The 16,565-nt window shown below is 35.6% G+C and overlaps 1 protein-coding gene and 1 long non-coding RNA gene across 12 annotated transcripts in view; one reads left to right on the top strand and one right to left on the bottom strand.

The window, feature by feature from the left end:
- The window catches only part of Eif4g3 (eukaryotic translation initiation factor 4 gamma, 3), a gene marked incomplete at its 5' end in the record, with an annotated part of 297,239 nt that overhangs the window by 166,779 nt on the left and 113,895 nt on the right, over window positions 1-16,565 (top strand). For 4 of the 8 annotated variants that reach the window (XM_013519513.1, XM_013519514.1, XM_013519510.1 and 1 more), the window contains 2 exon segments: window positions 5,988-6,096; window positions 12,658-13,491. In XM_013519513.1, coding sequence (XP_013374967.1) covers window positions 5,988-6,096; window positions 12,658-13,491 — 943 coding nt within the window. 8 annotated transcript variants of the gene reach the window in all.
- The window catches only part of LOC102027603, a 33,724-nt gene continuing 28,288 nt past the window's right edge, over window positions 11,130-16,565 (bottom strand). For 3 of the 4 annotated variants that reach the window (XR_001236044.1, XR_262633.1, XR_262634.1), the window contains 2 exons: window positions 15,005-15,103; window positions 11,130-11,760 (listed from right to left, as the gene is read on the bottom strand). This is a non-coding gene — a long non-coding RNA (uncharacterized LOC102027603). The remainder of the gene's footprint in view (window positions 11,761-15,004; window positions 15,104-16,565) is intronic. The other variant, XR_262635.1, reaches the window with a different exon arrangement.

Genomic DNA, 16,565 nt, shown 5'->3' with positions numbered 1-16,565 from the left:
TTACATCCTGGTATATCACTTATCACTACAGTAATTAAATGATTAATTTTGTGGTTTATTCTTTAATATATTTTCTTTGCTAAATTACAAAGTCCATGGAGCTGTGAATTTTGTCTTGGTCACCAGTGGATTCTAAATGTATCTGATATATACCAAAAGGAAACACACACACTCACTCGCTCTTCTAGTAAGTAGATTTGGGAAATTCTCTTCCAGTTATGAAAGAAACATATTTTGGTCCCTTCTAGCAAAATCAAGTATATTAATTTGCTTCTTGACATCATGTTTTTCAGTGGAGGTTATATAGTACTTGTTTATCCTTTAGGTTTATATTCAGTGAGTACACAAAGTAAGCAGGTTGCTGTCACTCACACCTATAATCTTAGCTACTCTGGAGGCTGAGGTAGGAGGATGGCAAGTTCAAGGCAAGCCTGGGCAATTCAGGAAGATCCTGTCTCAAAATTTAAAAATATTGGCCATGTAGTTTAGTATTCTCTGGGTTCAACTCCCAGTACCACCAGGGGGAAGAAAAAAAGGTATTTTCTACAAGGATTGTCTTAAAGTTACTGAATGAGACTTTGAAAAATCAGTTGTACCTGGAATGATAAAATATGAAACAATTAAAAGTAGTCTGTCCCTGGGACAATTAAAAGTAGTCTGTCTTGTTGGGTGTGGTGGCGCATGCCTGTAATCCCAGCATTTGGGAGGCTGAGGCAGGAGGATCATTGTGAGTTCGAGGCCAGCCTGGGCTACAAAGTGAGCTCAAGGACAGCCTGAACTGCAGGGCGAAACCCTGTCTCAAAAAGACAAAAAAAAAAAAAAAAGTCTGTCTCACCATGTACTATAAACTAAGTGGATCAAAGATCTAAATGTTAAAACAGAAACACTTAATCTACAGGAAGATAAAATAGGTAAAACTCTTGAAGGCATAAGGATAGGCCAGGTTTTTCTGCACCCCAGTGGCACAAGAAATAGTACCAAGAATCAGCAGATGGATCGTATCAAATTAAAAAGCTTGTGCTGTGCAAAATAAACAACAGGGTGAAGAGACAATCTACAGAATGGGAAAAAAATTTTGCCAGCTGTTCCTCAAGAACTAACATCTAGAACAGTGATGGTGAGCCTTCTAAAGCTTTCAGTGAAATAAGCAACCAGCTGCAGTACACATTTCATACATTCACCACCACTGTTCTAGAATATATAAAGAACTAAAAAAACTAGACCCTTCCAAAGTAAAGACGCAATCAAAAAATTGACAGCTGAAATGAATAGACACTTCTCAGAAGTGATAGCACAAATAGACAGTAAATACATGAAAAAATGTACAACATTCCTGACCACTAGAGAAATGCAGATTAAAACACTGAGATTCCATCTTAATCCAGAAAGATTGGGTATCATCAGGATATCAAATAGTAGCAAATGCTGGCTTGGCTGCAGCGGGGCAGAAGGAACTCTCGTTTGTGGGAATGTAAACTAGTATAACCCAAATGGAAATCAGCACAGATAGTCCTCAAAAATAGAAATTCCATTTGACCCAGCTATCCCTGTTCTAGGTGTCGTCCTGAAAGAATTAAAGACATCATTATTTCAGTGATACATGCATACCTGTGTTTATAGCAGCACAACTCGTAAGAGCAAAAATCTGGAAGCAGTCCATATATCTGTCAGCAGATGCATGGGTAAAGGAAATGTATTTATAAACAATAGAGTACTACTCTGCCATGAGGAAAGATAAATTTCAGTCATTTGTAGGAAAATAGATGCCCCTTGAGGCCATAATATTAAGTGAAATAAATCAGACACACAAGCTTGGGTACTGTGTGATTTCTTTTATATGAGAAACCCAAAATATAAATAATTTTAAGTGTAAAATAAAAGGTAGATAATAGAAAACAGGGAGTTAGATGTTTTGCAAAGGGAAGGGGACCAAAAGATGGGGAGAGGGGGAAGAGGAGGAGGAGAAACGACATAGTAGCAACTCCTATAGGTAATGTAATTATGCGTTGGCAGAAATGTACTGAGAAAAATAATTTTTAAAATGCCTTGTAGCTGGGCATGGTGGCATCCACCTGTAATCCCAGCACTTGGGAGGCAGAAGCAGGAGGATCATTGCAAGTTTGAGACCAGCCTGAGCTACAAAGTGAGCTCAAGGCCAGCCTGAACTGCATAGCGAGACCCTGTCTCAAAAAGGAAAAACAAACAAACAAACAAATAAATAAATAAATAAAATGCCTTGCATAAATCGGGAAGAAAGTAGCCTCTCAATAAATTACATCAGCTGCTTGCTTATATTTTTAGAAGTCTGGGCTTTCTCTTAGTGATTTGTAAAAAGGGTCAGCAAACATCTTCTGTAAATGGGCCGAATAGTAAACATTTTAGGCTACTCAAGTGTACACCCCAAAAGCAGCCATACATAATACATAAATGAGTGAACTTGTCTATTCCAGTAAATTGACATTTATGGGCACTGAAAGTTCAAATATATAAATACAAATATATCTGTATCTTTTTGTTTGTATGTATGTTTTTTGCCCTTGAACCCACTGTGTAGCAAACGCTTGTTGGAAGCCCTCGGACTTCATGCTGGAGTTACAGGCATGTGCCACCACACTGGGCTTGATGTCATTTATATGTGTCCATAAATACTGTTTTTCTCTTGATTTGTTCCCCTCAGCAATTTAAAAATATACAAGTGTCCTAGGGTCAATACAGAAACAGGAATATAATCGCCATAGTTGTTGACTCCTTACCTTTACTTGTGTATTTTAATGTCCTGTTTGTATATATTAAGAACAAAAAAATAAATAAAAGAAAAAGGACGGTGAACCTTTTCTTGGCAGAAGCAGTGTGAGCTGTTACAAAAAGAAGAATTAATTTTACATTATGCAGAGAAATATTTAAGAACAGTCCTGATTTTGTTGCCTGTTTTACTTGATCAGTAAACATTCTTTTTTTTAAAAAAAAGGCATGAGCCAAGTGTGGTAGCACACACCTATAACCCCAGCACTCAGGAGGCTGAGGCAGGAGGATCACTGCAAGTTCGAGCCCAGCCTGAGCTACAAAGTGAGTTCAAGGCCAGCCTGAACTGCATAATGAACACCTGTCTCAAAAAGACAACAATAATAAAAAAGGCATAAGTTCCTCCAGTATTTGGGCCCACGCCTATCATTTTTCCTTGAGCCCACTACTTTAATATATATATCTTCATTAGATGTGACTGTCAAATAGAATTTATAAAAGGATTTTAGTTCTTGGATACTGTTGGGAATTATTATCTTTTCATGCTTTAAACTTCCTTATTACTTACTCTATTTGAAAAATGAAAAGCTGCTTTCCCCTGCTAATAAGATCTTTGGTTTCAAAATACTTTGGGAGTTAGAATTTAGTATTGACATAAATTATGAAGTATTGCAACAATATGGGAAAAATTGCTTATCAACCCTGACCTTTTAATTCTGACTTCCTTGGCATTTTTATTGAATTATTTTATATTTGATAATGATGGCTCTTTCAGAATGATTTTTGTATATTTTTGCTTCTGTCAATGTGACTGAAGTGCGGTGGTTTTGGAATTCTTTAGTATACTCTCAACAATGTAGCTTCACTTCTTTATAGAGATAAAAATGTGTACAACGTAGGATGTGATGTTTTGAGTCACAATATTTTGTATTACCTGGTGTTTATTACTGTTCTTTAAAGATTTTTTTGAGACAGGGTCTCACTGTGTAGTATAGGCTGGCCTTGAACTCCCTTATGTAGCCCAGACTGACCTCGAAGACAGGGCAGTCCTCCTGCCTCAGGCTCCCAAGTGTTGGGATTACAGGCGTGTTCCACCATGCCTGGTTAATTTTTATTACTTATTAATTGAAGTAGTTCATAATTATTTATGCTTTGGAAAAATAAGGAACTCCTTTGTAATGAACTGTTTATAATAACTTCATTAGAAGAGAATAGATAAGGTAAAAGGGTTAACCAAAATTTGAAATTATCCTAAATTAAAATTAATCCAGAACAAGATGGAAGTATTTAATTATGTGCTTATACTAAAGTATTTAATTATATGCTTATACTGTATGTCATCATTTTTGTCATACTCTCAGAGACCTTTAGAATGTTAAAATTGAAAGAGCTATAGGATTTAGTTTCATTTTATAGCTGATCAAAGTGAGTAGTACTGTATTTACAAGAATGGTGTGGATATATATCTTTGTACCATATATTTGGATATATTTGGATTTGAAGTTAATTATTTAATCAGTATGCCATTTCCTTGCTTTCTTATCAATACATAAGTTTTTAGGGCTTTGTTAATTTTAAAATGTATAGTGTTTAAAAAATCCTCAGATCTATACAAATTTATAGGTATTAGTAGCCTCTTATTGTCTTGAATGCTGAATGTTAAATATGGATGCCATTTTGTTGACCTGTATTTTGGTTATTTCCCAGACAATTGGAATACTTAATATGTTTTTTCTTTTCAGGTAAATGACACAGTATACAAATCTTTCTTAAATGGGAAATGTAGATACTGTTTAATAAATGCTGAGAATATAGTGTTTCTTTTTTTCCAGATCCTTTTTCAACCAGTAGAACTGAACAGTCTATATTTTCACCTTTAGTTATGAAACCATCCTAATTTTAAAATTTATAATTCTATAATTTTTCCCTACTGAGCATTCAGAGTAGAGTAATTATGGCAACCCTACTTATTTTTTCATGATTCAAAATAACAGTAATTCTCTTCATTTTTTGTATGTGGAAATGCAATCATAGTATTATTAAGATCTAATTGTGGTATATGAGCACTTTTCTTGGCCTAATAAACAGATGAAATGTTAGCATTTCCCCCTTCACTATCTTTATTCTATATAGTCCATATGTAGTCAAATAAGAATTTACATGTTGTACTTCCCTGAAAAGCATTGTTACTTAAATGATATCTATCATCATAAATGATAGTTCCATTTCATTTGTATTCCCTCTTTAAGAACTGAGACTATGGACTTGAAAATATTTTTTACTAACCTAAGTAACCCTATCCACCCTGAGTCACAGCTTAATCCGCCCAACCCCAAACAGTTTCACAGAGAACCCTGCTCTAATAACACTGGTACAATTCAGTGTAGTTTAGGCTACGAAAGAAAATATTGACATTAGATCTCCTAAGAGACACTGCTTCATTGTGTAGCTTTTTGTGTAACCCTCAAATCCAAAACAAATACCTGCCTGGAATGTGATGTAGAATGCGTGTTCTTGTCCTTTCCCATGTAAAATGTTCCCTCTAAGTTGCACAATGGCTGCAGTTTTGTCAACCTACTTGATTGGAATTTGATGAGTATTTTTCACTCAATACAATGGCCAAGTGAAGATGAGTTTCTTCTGTTCCGAGAAGCCAGATACTTCATTGGGATTTATGATTTTGATTTCTTGACAAAGAACCTAAAGACATTTTAAGGTGACAGTTCTGTATGATCACAATAAGGACATTTAACAGAACCACAACCCTTCCATGTTGTTTTGTTGAATCAGTAACTTTTAAAAATCCTTCCTATCTTGCTTGTTCTACTTTTGGCAGATGAACTCCTTTGCTTGGTAGTTTGGATATGAAGTTGACCAAACCTGTTTGGTCTTTGGGAAAATGTTAAATTCTCTCTTAGCTGTGATATTTATTGTTAGGTTGAAAAGTCAGCTTGTCCTTAGAAGGAACACTGGAGAATGAAGTGTACTAATTGTGCTGTCTTCTTCTGTGGTTAATAGTAATCATCTTTTTTCCTTCCCTTTTTTTGCTGCCTCTTTCCTCCTTTTCCCTGTTTGCTCATGTACTGTTTGAATTTATTAAATTGGCCTATATATTTTTTCCTTGCTTTCCTTTTAATTTTGTGACCTTCTGGCCTTCTCTGTCTTACCTCCTTGCTTGGGTTCCATGTTGCTAGTTTTTATGTTCGCACGCTCATTATCACCCTTTTTTGTACTTCAAATCCCAGCAGCTGCCCAGCCAGGTCCCTGAGCACAGCCCTGTGGTTTATGGGACTGTGGAGAGCGCTCATCTTGCTGCCAGCACCCCTGTCACTGCAGCTAGCGACCAGAAGCAAGGTTTGTGTATGACTGTTTTCCTCCCTATCTTTAGTCTCTTTTTATTAATTACATTGCCCTTCAGCATCTAAGAACAAGAGTAAAACATCTGACCGTTATTTAGATACCTACTTTTAAACAAAGTTTTGAGGCCAAAAAATTCTGCTTCTGTGAAACTAAATTAGGAATGATTAATTAAAATTTTCCTACATTTTGTTAATAGCTTCCTATCAATATGTATATATAGATAAAACCCTAGCTGCCTTAAATTAAAAAAAAAAAAAAGTAAGGGAGGAAATGAAAGCATATATTGTTTTACAGGAACAACGTAATTAATTTACAGATTCAATATGTCCTTGTGTATCTTGGTATTTTTATAAAAGATAAAATGTTTCTTCTTAAAAGATTGGCTTCTGTAGCCTCAGAGAAAGCATTGAGTTCAGATTATGTTTCCAACATGTAGTAGGTGTTTTGTATTGAGTGAGGATAATTTATGTATCCTAATTTCTTCACTCATGAAGTTGAGTGAAGGCCTATTTTATAGTATTGTTTTGAAGACATGTAGCACATGAATAATTATAATCATCATTCTTTGATACAGGAATAGTTTTAAGGCCTTCTCTTTTTGACCTTGAACATAAAGTGTCCAGTGTTTATTGAAATAAAGATAATGTCTTTTGGACTATAAATAGAAAAACTTTTAAGGCACATGTCATGCTAGAAAATGGCTTATCATATATAGTCTTCCTTTCCTACCTCGTTGGATTTTAGCTGGACCTAACTAGGCACTGACAAAACAAGTAACTTCGAGCATGCTTTCTAATGTCCCTGGCTGTGTTCTAGGAATAAATACAAATCGTGTACATACGGAGTCAGCAAGAAAAAAATGTATATGCACGTCAAGAAAAAAACTTGTCTGAATATTTTAATACTAAATTTATTGAAACATCGAGATTAATACAAGTTACTGTTGGCCTATACAATTACAAGAGGTGCTCAAAGTGGTGGTTATTAGCTTCCAAGCATTTATTAGTACAGCAAACTGCTGCTGGGTAACCTTGGCTGTTGAGAATGCTGAACATGCATTTTTCAATTTCTTCTCTAAGGGCCGGCACTGTACTGGGTCTTTTGCAATATACCACATTCTCTATGGTGCTTCTCATGAGGGTAACACCATCTATTTTAAAAACATCATACTATTCATTTATTTCTTGAAATGTGTATACATTTTTTGGTGGACTCTGTGTGTTACCTGCTTTCTTGAATTATACGGTCCTACAAACTTCTTACTATTTTATAGCTGGCTGTTACTAAATATGCTTTCTCACAATTTTCAAAAAAGTATGCTGGGCATGGTGGTTTATCCCTGTAATCCCAGCTCTGTGAAGGATCATAAATTCTGTGTCAACCTGGACAGTGTACCAATTTAGCGAGACCCTGTCTGAAAAATAAGAAATAATTTAAAAAGGGCTGTGGATATATTTCAGTGTGAAGGCCCTGGGTTCAATCCCAATTACTGGGGACAATTAGAAATGTCACATAAAAATAAAGTATTCAATATTAAAGGCCTTGAGCTAGACTGCATATTAATCACACTTACAATCCTTCTGAATGGTGAATATATGATTTCAGTGTTTTTACATCATACAAAGATGACATGAGGAGGCGGGAGGATTGTTGTGAGTTTGAGTCCAGCCTGGCTACAAAATGAGCTCAAGGCCACCCTGAACTGCATAGCAAGACCCTGTCTCAAAAAAAAGAGAGAGAGATGAGCCAGGTGTGGTGGCACAAGCCTCTAATCCCAGCCCTCGGGAGGCTGAGGCAGGAGGATTACCATGATTTCGAGGCCAGCCTGGGCTCTTTAGTGAGTTCAAGGCCATTTGAACTACATAGTGAGACTGTCTCAAACAAACAAATAAAACAAACATGACATGATATTTTTAAAATAGAAAGTTAATTTTTTCCGGTGAGTATTACAATGCATAGTTGTTTTTAAAAAAAGTACTTGTGTGGTGGCAGGTGTGGTGGCAGAAGAATGTAATCTCAATACTTGGGAAAATGAGGCAAGAGGATCTAGGTGAGTTCAAAGCAAGCCTGTGCTATGTAGTGAGTTCAGGGTCAACTTGAAATACATAGTGAGAGGCTGGGGATTTAGCTCAGCAGCACAGTGCCTGCCTGGCAAGTGCAGGGTCATGAGTTTGATTCTCGGTACCAGAAAAAAAAAAAAAAAAAAAAAAAAAGAACTACTTAGTGAGACCCTCTGTCAAAAAAGAAAATACAAAACACAGCAAACAAATCTGGAACAGGAGGAAGTTCTATACTGTATTTGTTATATAAGATAGTTTTAAACTAAAAGATAGGCAATGAACCATAACCTGGCATGCTTCTAAAAGTTGCACCGTTAAGTACTTCTTTCAGCTATGTTTGGAGTTAAAGGAGGACTCATGAAGCTTAAAACTATAATTTTTAAATTTTTTAAAGCCATTTACCTTGTGAGAAGTAGTTTTAGGTATTGGGAGGATTATTCTCTACCCCCAATATCATCTTTTCACATTTGCTTTATAACTGTGCTAAGACTTCTTTTAAAGTTCCTAATATACTCTGATGGTGATAGTTCTGATAGTATTATCTTTTGTAGCTATTTTATGAAAAACAACGCCATGATTTATAGTTGTAAGATCCTTACTGTGTTGTATTCAGGTCTAGATTACCAAAAGAGGAAATGGAAGAGTTTTAGATTCCCTCAGTACTTTTTTTCTTTTTGGTTAGTTGAAATTTGACAAAAATCAACATTTCAAACTAATACGTTGCTTAGATAAGGGCCAACAGGAAAATATTTTAGATCACCTGGAAGTGAAAATCTAGTTTTAAAGTACCGGTTTTAGAGCTTTATAGGTGGATAATTCTTTGGGACTACCCATCTTCCATGTAGTACCAACTATTCATCAGAAACTTAGTGTTTTATAATTCTGCTGGTAGCCTGCCAGCATGTAAAATAGTTTTCACAATAGTCCATCCATTCATCCAGAGCTGGGAATGGAATCCAAGGCCTCAAACATGCTAGGGAAGGATTATACCACTGAGCTGCACACTCCCAGTCCTCAGAGTAGTTTTTAAAGCCCAATTTTATGTAATTCAAGTGCTCATTATTGGGAAGTGCTCATTTTTACTTTTTTTAAAAATTTCTTTTAAAAATACTGTAAAATTGAAGAAGAATAGATGCATTCACTGCTTTCAATGATTTCTGTTAAAAAACAATGGTCTTTTGCATTCTGCAGTCAAATTTTTTCTTATTCAACAGAAATGTCATTACTGAAGATTCATAGTAGGCAACAGAATTTCATGGCCACTCCAAAATCTGCCAGCTGATTCACCCAAATACTTTTATTTTCATGGAAGAATGTGGGGTTCAGAATCAGTCTCAGTCTTGCACATTTGCTAGTTATGTGACCTTGGACCAGTGACTAATCTCTACAACCTTCAGTTTCCTAATCTGTAGAAAAAGAACATTACAGTTTTTGCCCCAGTGATGGTTGTGAGAATTAAAGAGAAAAATGTATGTAGATATTGAACCCAGTTCGTGGCACATAAGTGCTTTATAAATGTTAGTTGTCATTATTAATCTAGTTTCTCAGTTTTTGACATAAACAACTGGAATGGTTACAGGAAAACAAAGGTTCTAGATGATTACACATTTCCTATCTTTTAGTGTATGAAAATGAGGGAATATCTCATATTGGCTTGTAAACAAAACTTTTATGATTTAAAATCTTTGCTTCGTATTGATGGTGTATAGATACAGCTGAAATTGTTGCTATTTACTCAGTGAGAAAGTGCATTCAATTTTGTGTATTGAGGGTTTGGTGTGGATAACTCATATTAGCTAGTTAGTGAGGAGCTTAAAATCTTAGTACCTTTTGAAAGCACCTGGTTTTTAGTATTCAGTGAATAGAATTTTGTTGAACTGGGCTTTGTTTGCAGGTAGGATATTCTTTTTTAGGTGAGACGGTCCCTCAGATTCTAGGATGTTCAGCATTCCTGGTCTCTGGGCCTGGGTTAACTGATAGTAGCACCTTCTCAGTGGTTGTAAGATTTGTCATACCCAAAGGTGCTCACTTAAGCCATTGGTTTCACCACCATCTGAGAATAAGAGAGAGCAATTTTATCCTTTTTGTAAATATTGCACATTCATTATAGAAACTATGGGTAAGCAAGATGAAAAAATGTATTATTACCAAATTGGGTTCACAGCTCTACAGTTTTGTGCCGTACTTGGGAAAAAAAAAAAAAAAAAACACAAACTATATCCTTTATTATTAACAATTTTCTCTGACTGAACACTTTTAAAACCCTATTCTAAATATTGAACAGTATGCCATTCTATGGCTAAACTGTCATTTAGTTAATAAATCCCTTATTGCTGGACACTGGGTTCATTCCTCCCGCCGCCCCCCGTAAGATTGCCTTAAGTGTTCTAGTCATTTTCCTTGATAAATGATTATCTCCTTAGGAAGAATTCTTATGCGTGGAGTCTTGCAGATTTCCTAAGTTGGCCGAACTCCTAATAAAAAAGTCATTTGTGGGGTAGAATAAATTAAATATTTTTTTATTTAGATCTATTGTGTTGTACTTTTCTGTTTTATGTCTTTAAAGCTTTTTAAAAAATCGTTAAAAGACTTCATTTGAGAATGAGAAACTCTCAAAATAAATTTTGTTTCTAATTTTTTAGTACTCAGTCTTCTTAAGAGTACATAGAAATTTTGTCATTCCTGGACCTTTTTTTCTTTTTCTTTTTTGGTACTGGAAATCAAACTCAGGACCTCACACTTGTTAGGCAGGTGCTGTGCCACTGAGCTATATCCCTGGCCCTTTCTCCTAGATCTTTTGTTATTTTTAACTCTCAAATTTTGTTTCCCAAAATTAATTATTAAAGGATATACTGTTACTAGATTTTTAATGTGAGAATTACTGTTTTCTTTAGTTTAGTTTTAAATTTACTATATCTAGGTTCCACTCAGTATTCATAAATGGTATTATTTTGATACATTTTTACAGTGGTATTGTAGAATCTGGGTGACCTATATGGAAGTAATTCCAGTGATTTGGAAATTATGTTCATTAGATATGTTTTAATAAGTGCATATTTATTATATGAATATACTTCACATAGAGATTCACACACACACAAATGACATATTTTTGTCTCTTACCCTGGCACCTTAGTCTGGGAGATTCCACATTGCGAGCCTGTTGATCTTACTAACATTACAATAGACAGAAGTCCAATTTTAGAAGCCGTAGCATCTTCTACCATCCATTAAAATGAATTCAAAGGCTAGTAAGTATAGTAGAAGTGAACAAATTAATCTTTAACAGCTTAGTGATAATATTTACCATCTTTATTTGGTAAACAGAACATGGTCTCTCTAACAGACATTTAACTATGATTTATTGTAAAGACTCACTTTCACTGATGCATAAAGGATGCTGAAGGTGGAGGAGAGTCTCAGTTTAGAAGGTCTTTCAGTAGTGCCAGCAATTTTTATTGGCAATTGGTAAGCATCCTCATACAAGAATCTGTTTTCCGATGGATCTTCTTATCATGCTAAGGAAGCACCAGCCTGGAAACAGTCTTAAGTTTCCTTTGGTTTCATTCTCTCAGAAGTGAGTCACTTATCAATTTGCCTAGAATTTAAAATAATATAATTTGGTTAATTACTATTTCTTTCATTTTTCCAAGTACCCTTACTATGGTTACAATTTCCGTCTTCTACTCTTGATCGTATTCTGTCTATATGCAAATGTATATTTTATATATTCCAAAATATTTCAGACATTCATGTTTAGTATTCTTTTTTATTGGATTTATGTATCAGGATACTAACTCTGATTTCACCTTGAAGAATTATTTCATGTGTGGAGACATAAAATAGACTTACATTTTTATACTTTGTTTCTGAATATGTACCTCTTTTGAGAATGGAAACTAATTTCAAAACTACTTTTTATGTTGAAATCAGTTTTACTGATAATAAATTTGAAGGATAATAAAAAACACTATGATGGCTTCTCTTAAAACAGTTTTTTTATATGTCATACGTTTTTTATAAACAAAAATTCTCCCAAGTGCCGAAATACATAGACTAATGTGTCCTTGGTAGGAAAAATTTACCATAGGGAACAAATACAGTAGTGATGATAGTTTCCCTATCCTGAAGAACGGTTTAGCCCTAGTTTTGATGAACTTCCTTGTTCTGTTCTTAATGTAATCATTTGGTGAGTTGATTCCTTCTCTTATTCCAAAATAAGCTTTTAGGAGTTCCAGTGGCATAATTGGTTAATGTGCAGTACTTATACAAAACAAAATTTTATATGTACTTTATTAGAGACCGGTAATAGTATGTGTAACTAGAAAAAGAATGTATGAGGCTATTCCTGCAGTATCAGAATAAATCTAGTATTTTGTTTTTTCTATGTTTTGTAGAGTAAGATATTAAAACGATTGGCCTAAGGCAATACAATATAGTATTTGGTCCAAAAATTATTCATAAAACTAACTCTCTTTTCTTTTTTCTTTCTCAGAAGAGAAGCCAAAACCAGATCCAGTGTTAAAGTCTTCTTCCCCAGTCCTTAGGCTAGTCTTTAGTGGGGAGAAGAAGGAACAAGCAGGCCAGACATCTGAGACTACTACAATAGAATCCATACCAGAGCTTCCTCTGCCTCCATCACCTACCACTGTTTCTCCAGTTGCTCGAAGTACAGTTGCTTCCCCCACCTCTGCTACTCTTAGTAGTCAAGCAATATTCACTGCTGCTGTAGATGACAGACATGAACTCTCTTCCTCAAAAGAAGATACAGTACCTATACCCAACCCCATATCTTGCACAGAAACATCAAACCCTTCACCAACAATTGAAATTGACAACGATATATGCAAGAAACCCTGTAGTGTAGCAGCTAATGATATTCCACTGATTTCTAGTACTAACCTAATTAATGAAATGAATGGAGTTAGTGAAAAATCTCCAGCCACAGAAAGCATTGTGGAAATGGTAAAACATGAGGTGTTGCCACTGACTCTTGAATTGGAAATTCTGGAAAATCCCCCAGAAGAAGTGAAAGTGGAGCGGATTCCACTTCCCATCACCCCTTCCACAGTTTCTTCCTTCTCTCCAGCTCCTCCAACTCCTCCAGCTTCTCCTCCCACTTCAGTCATTGTTGCTGCCACCACTACCGTTAATATTCTGAGTGCTCCCACTGTAGTCCAGAGAGTCTTGGAAGAGGAAGAGAGCATAAGAACTTGCCTTAGTGAAGATGCAAAAGAGATTCAAAACAAAGCTGAGGTAGAAGCAGATGGGAGAACAGAAGAGATTATGGATTCTCAGAATTTAATTTCAAGAAAGAGTCCTGTCCCAGGTAAGCTGTTCTGTCATTAATAATCCTATTCTTGCTGAACAAGAAGAGACAGTGTTTGAGTTATTTTTTAATTGGCTATTTTTTAATTTCCTTGACTTCCAGAAACATCGAATGAATGCTGAAATTCCTAGTCTGGTTTCTTCAGTGGTGTGTTTGTGTTTTAGTACAGCCTGCAAAAAGAGTTACTCCATTGTCTAAAAATGCAAATGAGAATTTCCAAATATACTAAATGCCTCCAAGGTATATGTCTCTGTACGTGTTGGGTTGTTTTTGTTTATACTTCGTTCATATGAATTATTTCTTCAGTGGTTAATTTTGTTGCTTTGGGGCTGAAAACTAACCTAAACCAATATGGTCTATAGTCCCTAATCCTGTCTTCTCAATTTTTTTTTTTTTTTTTTTTTGAGACAAGGTTTCACATTGCAATTCATTCTGGCCTTGAACTCACTCTGTAGTCAAGGGTGGCCTTGAGCTTGTGGCAATCATCCTGCCTTAGCTTTCCAAGTGCTGAGGTTACAAGTGTGTGCCACCAAGCCTGGCTTGTCTTCTCAGATTTTAAAAACCATTCAGTCTGTAGTTTAAAGGAACTCCTCTATGTAAGACCTCTTTGTAAATCTTAGATTTAAGAAAATAATCAGAATATCAAAGATTTATAACTGCAGTAATCTATTTGCCATGGTGGAGGTTGAACCCATGGCCTTGGCACTAAACTGCATCCTTAGCCTGATTTTTACTTTTTATTTTGAGACAGAGTCTCACAAAATCACTAAATTGTCCAAGCTACCATAGGTTCAAATGTGTGATTCTCCTGCCTCATTTTCCCAGGGATGACAGGTGTGCACCACCACACCTAGCTAAAAGTTTATAACTTTTTTGAATAATAAAAGTGCCCATTTAATTAAATCACAAATTTTCCCACTTTTTCTTTTAAACACTTCGTTTTTCTCTTTTTATAAGGTTTTTAGTATTTTAAAAGTTTCATATTCCCAGTTAAAGTTATTTTTCAGTGTAGCCTCACCTAGGACAGTAATGGTGAACCATTTAGAGCTTTCAATGATACAAACATCCCTCTGTGGCACATATGCCGTAGGTGCACCGCCACTGACCTAGGACCTTAAGAACTGACTGCTGAGTTTTAATTTTTTAGTAATTTATAGCCAGAAATTTTAATAAGATTAGCCAAAAGTTATCTGAAGCTTATCAGCTGATTCTTGAGTCATTTACCCCTAGTAATACTGGCATTTTGGGTTGTAAGAAGTCACCCCAGCCTGTCTTGTGCAACATTGCCCTTCATTGTGTAATTTGTTCTCTGCATACTTGGCAAGTTAGTTAATTTGCATTTGTAAATTGGGAGCACACTGCAAGTGGGTGTATTCCCCAAGGTTGATAATAGAAACATACCAGTTTTTTCTCCAGTATCCTTATATATGTTTGTTTTTACCATGTAATAGGAGAGAAACTTGGAAAGTCAAAAGCCTGATCCTTGTTTTTAAGATACAGTTTGCTTTCTTACCTAGCTCAGTTCTTGAGGGCTTTTTAAAAATTATTGTCCATGGTGGTACTGGGTTACTTTGCACTCTCGAATGCCTCCTAATTCAGCATAGTGAGTGAGCTAGAGCACAAAAGCAAACAGTGCAGAGTAGTTAGGACAGGGAAATATTTATCAATAATCTTTGCAAGTTGCCTGTTTTCTTGACACACTGGCTCCTATTGGCATCAGTGTTCATAGCACAGTGGCTGTTTGAAGAACCTTCTTCCTTAGTGGCGGGGAGACCTCGGGCTTGTGAGTGATCCTTTGAAAATAGCCATGATTTAGGTGTTGCTGTAGATGAATGTTCTCCAAAGAAAACAATAATTTGATCCTTGATGGTTTCCTTTTCAGTTATTCACCTAGTGATGTCATAGTTCCAAAATAAAGAGAAGCTAATGAAGATAAATGTTTTAAAAACATAAAACTGATAATAGAAAAAACAGTCACAGGGAATACAAGTAAAAGACGCAAACCATGTCTCAGAACTGAAATATTTGTGAAATGAGATGGCACCAAAATCATATTCCCACTCTGTTTTTGTTTTTGTTGGTGCTGGGAATCAAACTCAGGACCTCATGCTTGCCAGGCAGGTGCTGTTCCACTGAGCTACATCCCCGGCCCTTTCTACTCATTTTTAAAATTCATTCTCCATTTACAGTTTATCACATATGTGCACTGATATCTCAAGATACAGTGCCCAGGATTACATGGGAGGTAATGTGTATTAACATTTTTCTAGTGCCATGTCATGTTTGGTCTTGCTTTGTTTTGAACTGGTAAATATACAAAAAAGAGATTAGTAATTCTCTCATCATCCTCCTGCTTTTTTGTTGTTTTTTTCTTTTTGTTGTTTTTTTTTTTTTTTAGTAAGCATCTCACTATGTAATTCAGGCTGCCTTTGGACTTACTAAGTAGCCCAAGCTGGCCTTGAACTAGCTGCAATCCTGCCTCAGTCTTCCAAGTGTGGGGATTACAGGAGTGTGCTACCATGCCCAACTCTATAATTTCCCTTCACATGTTAATATCTTCAGAACCAATAGTAAATAAACTTTAGAAACCCATGCAATTTAAACATTTTAAAAATTATATAGCACAGATGTATTCTTTTTTTTTTTTTTTTTTGTGGTGGTGGTGGTGGTAGGTTGGATTTTTTTTAGAGGGGGCAAGCTTTGGTTTTTTGAGACAAGGTCTCACCGTGTAGTCCAGGCTGACCTCGAACTCATGGCAGTTCTCCTGCCTTAGCCTTCTAAATGCTGGGATTATCAGCCTGTGCCACCACTCCTGGCTCACAGATGTAGTCTTGATCCTTTCATTTCCCTACAGAATTTCTTAAATGTCAAAGAAATTTACAATAAAAATTAAAGTTACCTTCAGTCTTTAAATATATCTGCCTGAATGACTACAATCTTATTTGTACTTACTCAATTACTATATCTTGTTACCTTTGAGAAATTAATAAATCATAACAATTTGGTTTAGATATCCTATATAGGTGTTTTGTTGTGGTTTGGGTTTCTTTTTCTTTCCCTCTCTTTTTTTCTTT

This window comes from Chinchilla lanigera, unplaced genomic scaffold, assembly GCF_000276665.1.
Source record: "Chinchilla lanigera isolate Chin_1 unplaced genomic scaffold, ChiLan1.0 scaffold00051, whole genome shotgun sequence".
Lineage (NCBI taxonomy): Eukaryota > Metazoa > Chordata > Mammalia > Rodentia > Chinchillidae > Chinchilla > Chinchilla lanigera.
Note: the sequence above shows the minus strand (reverse complement) of the source record. Positions and strands in the feature narration are given on the sequence as shown.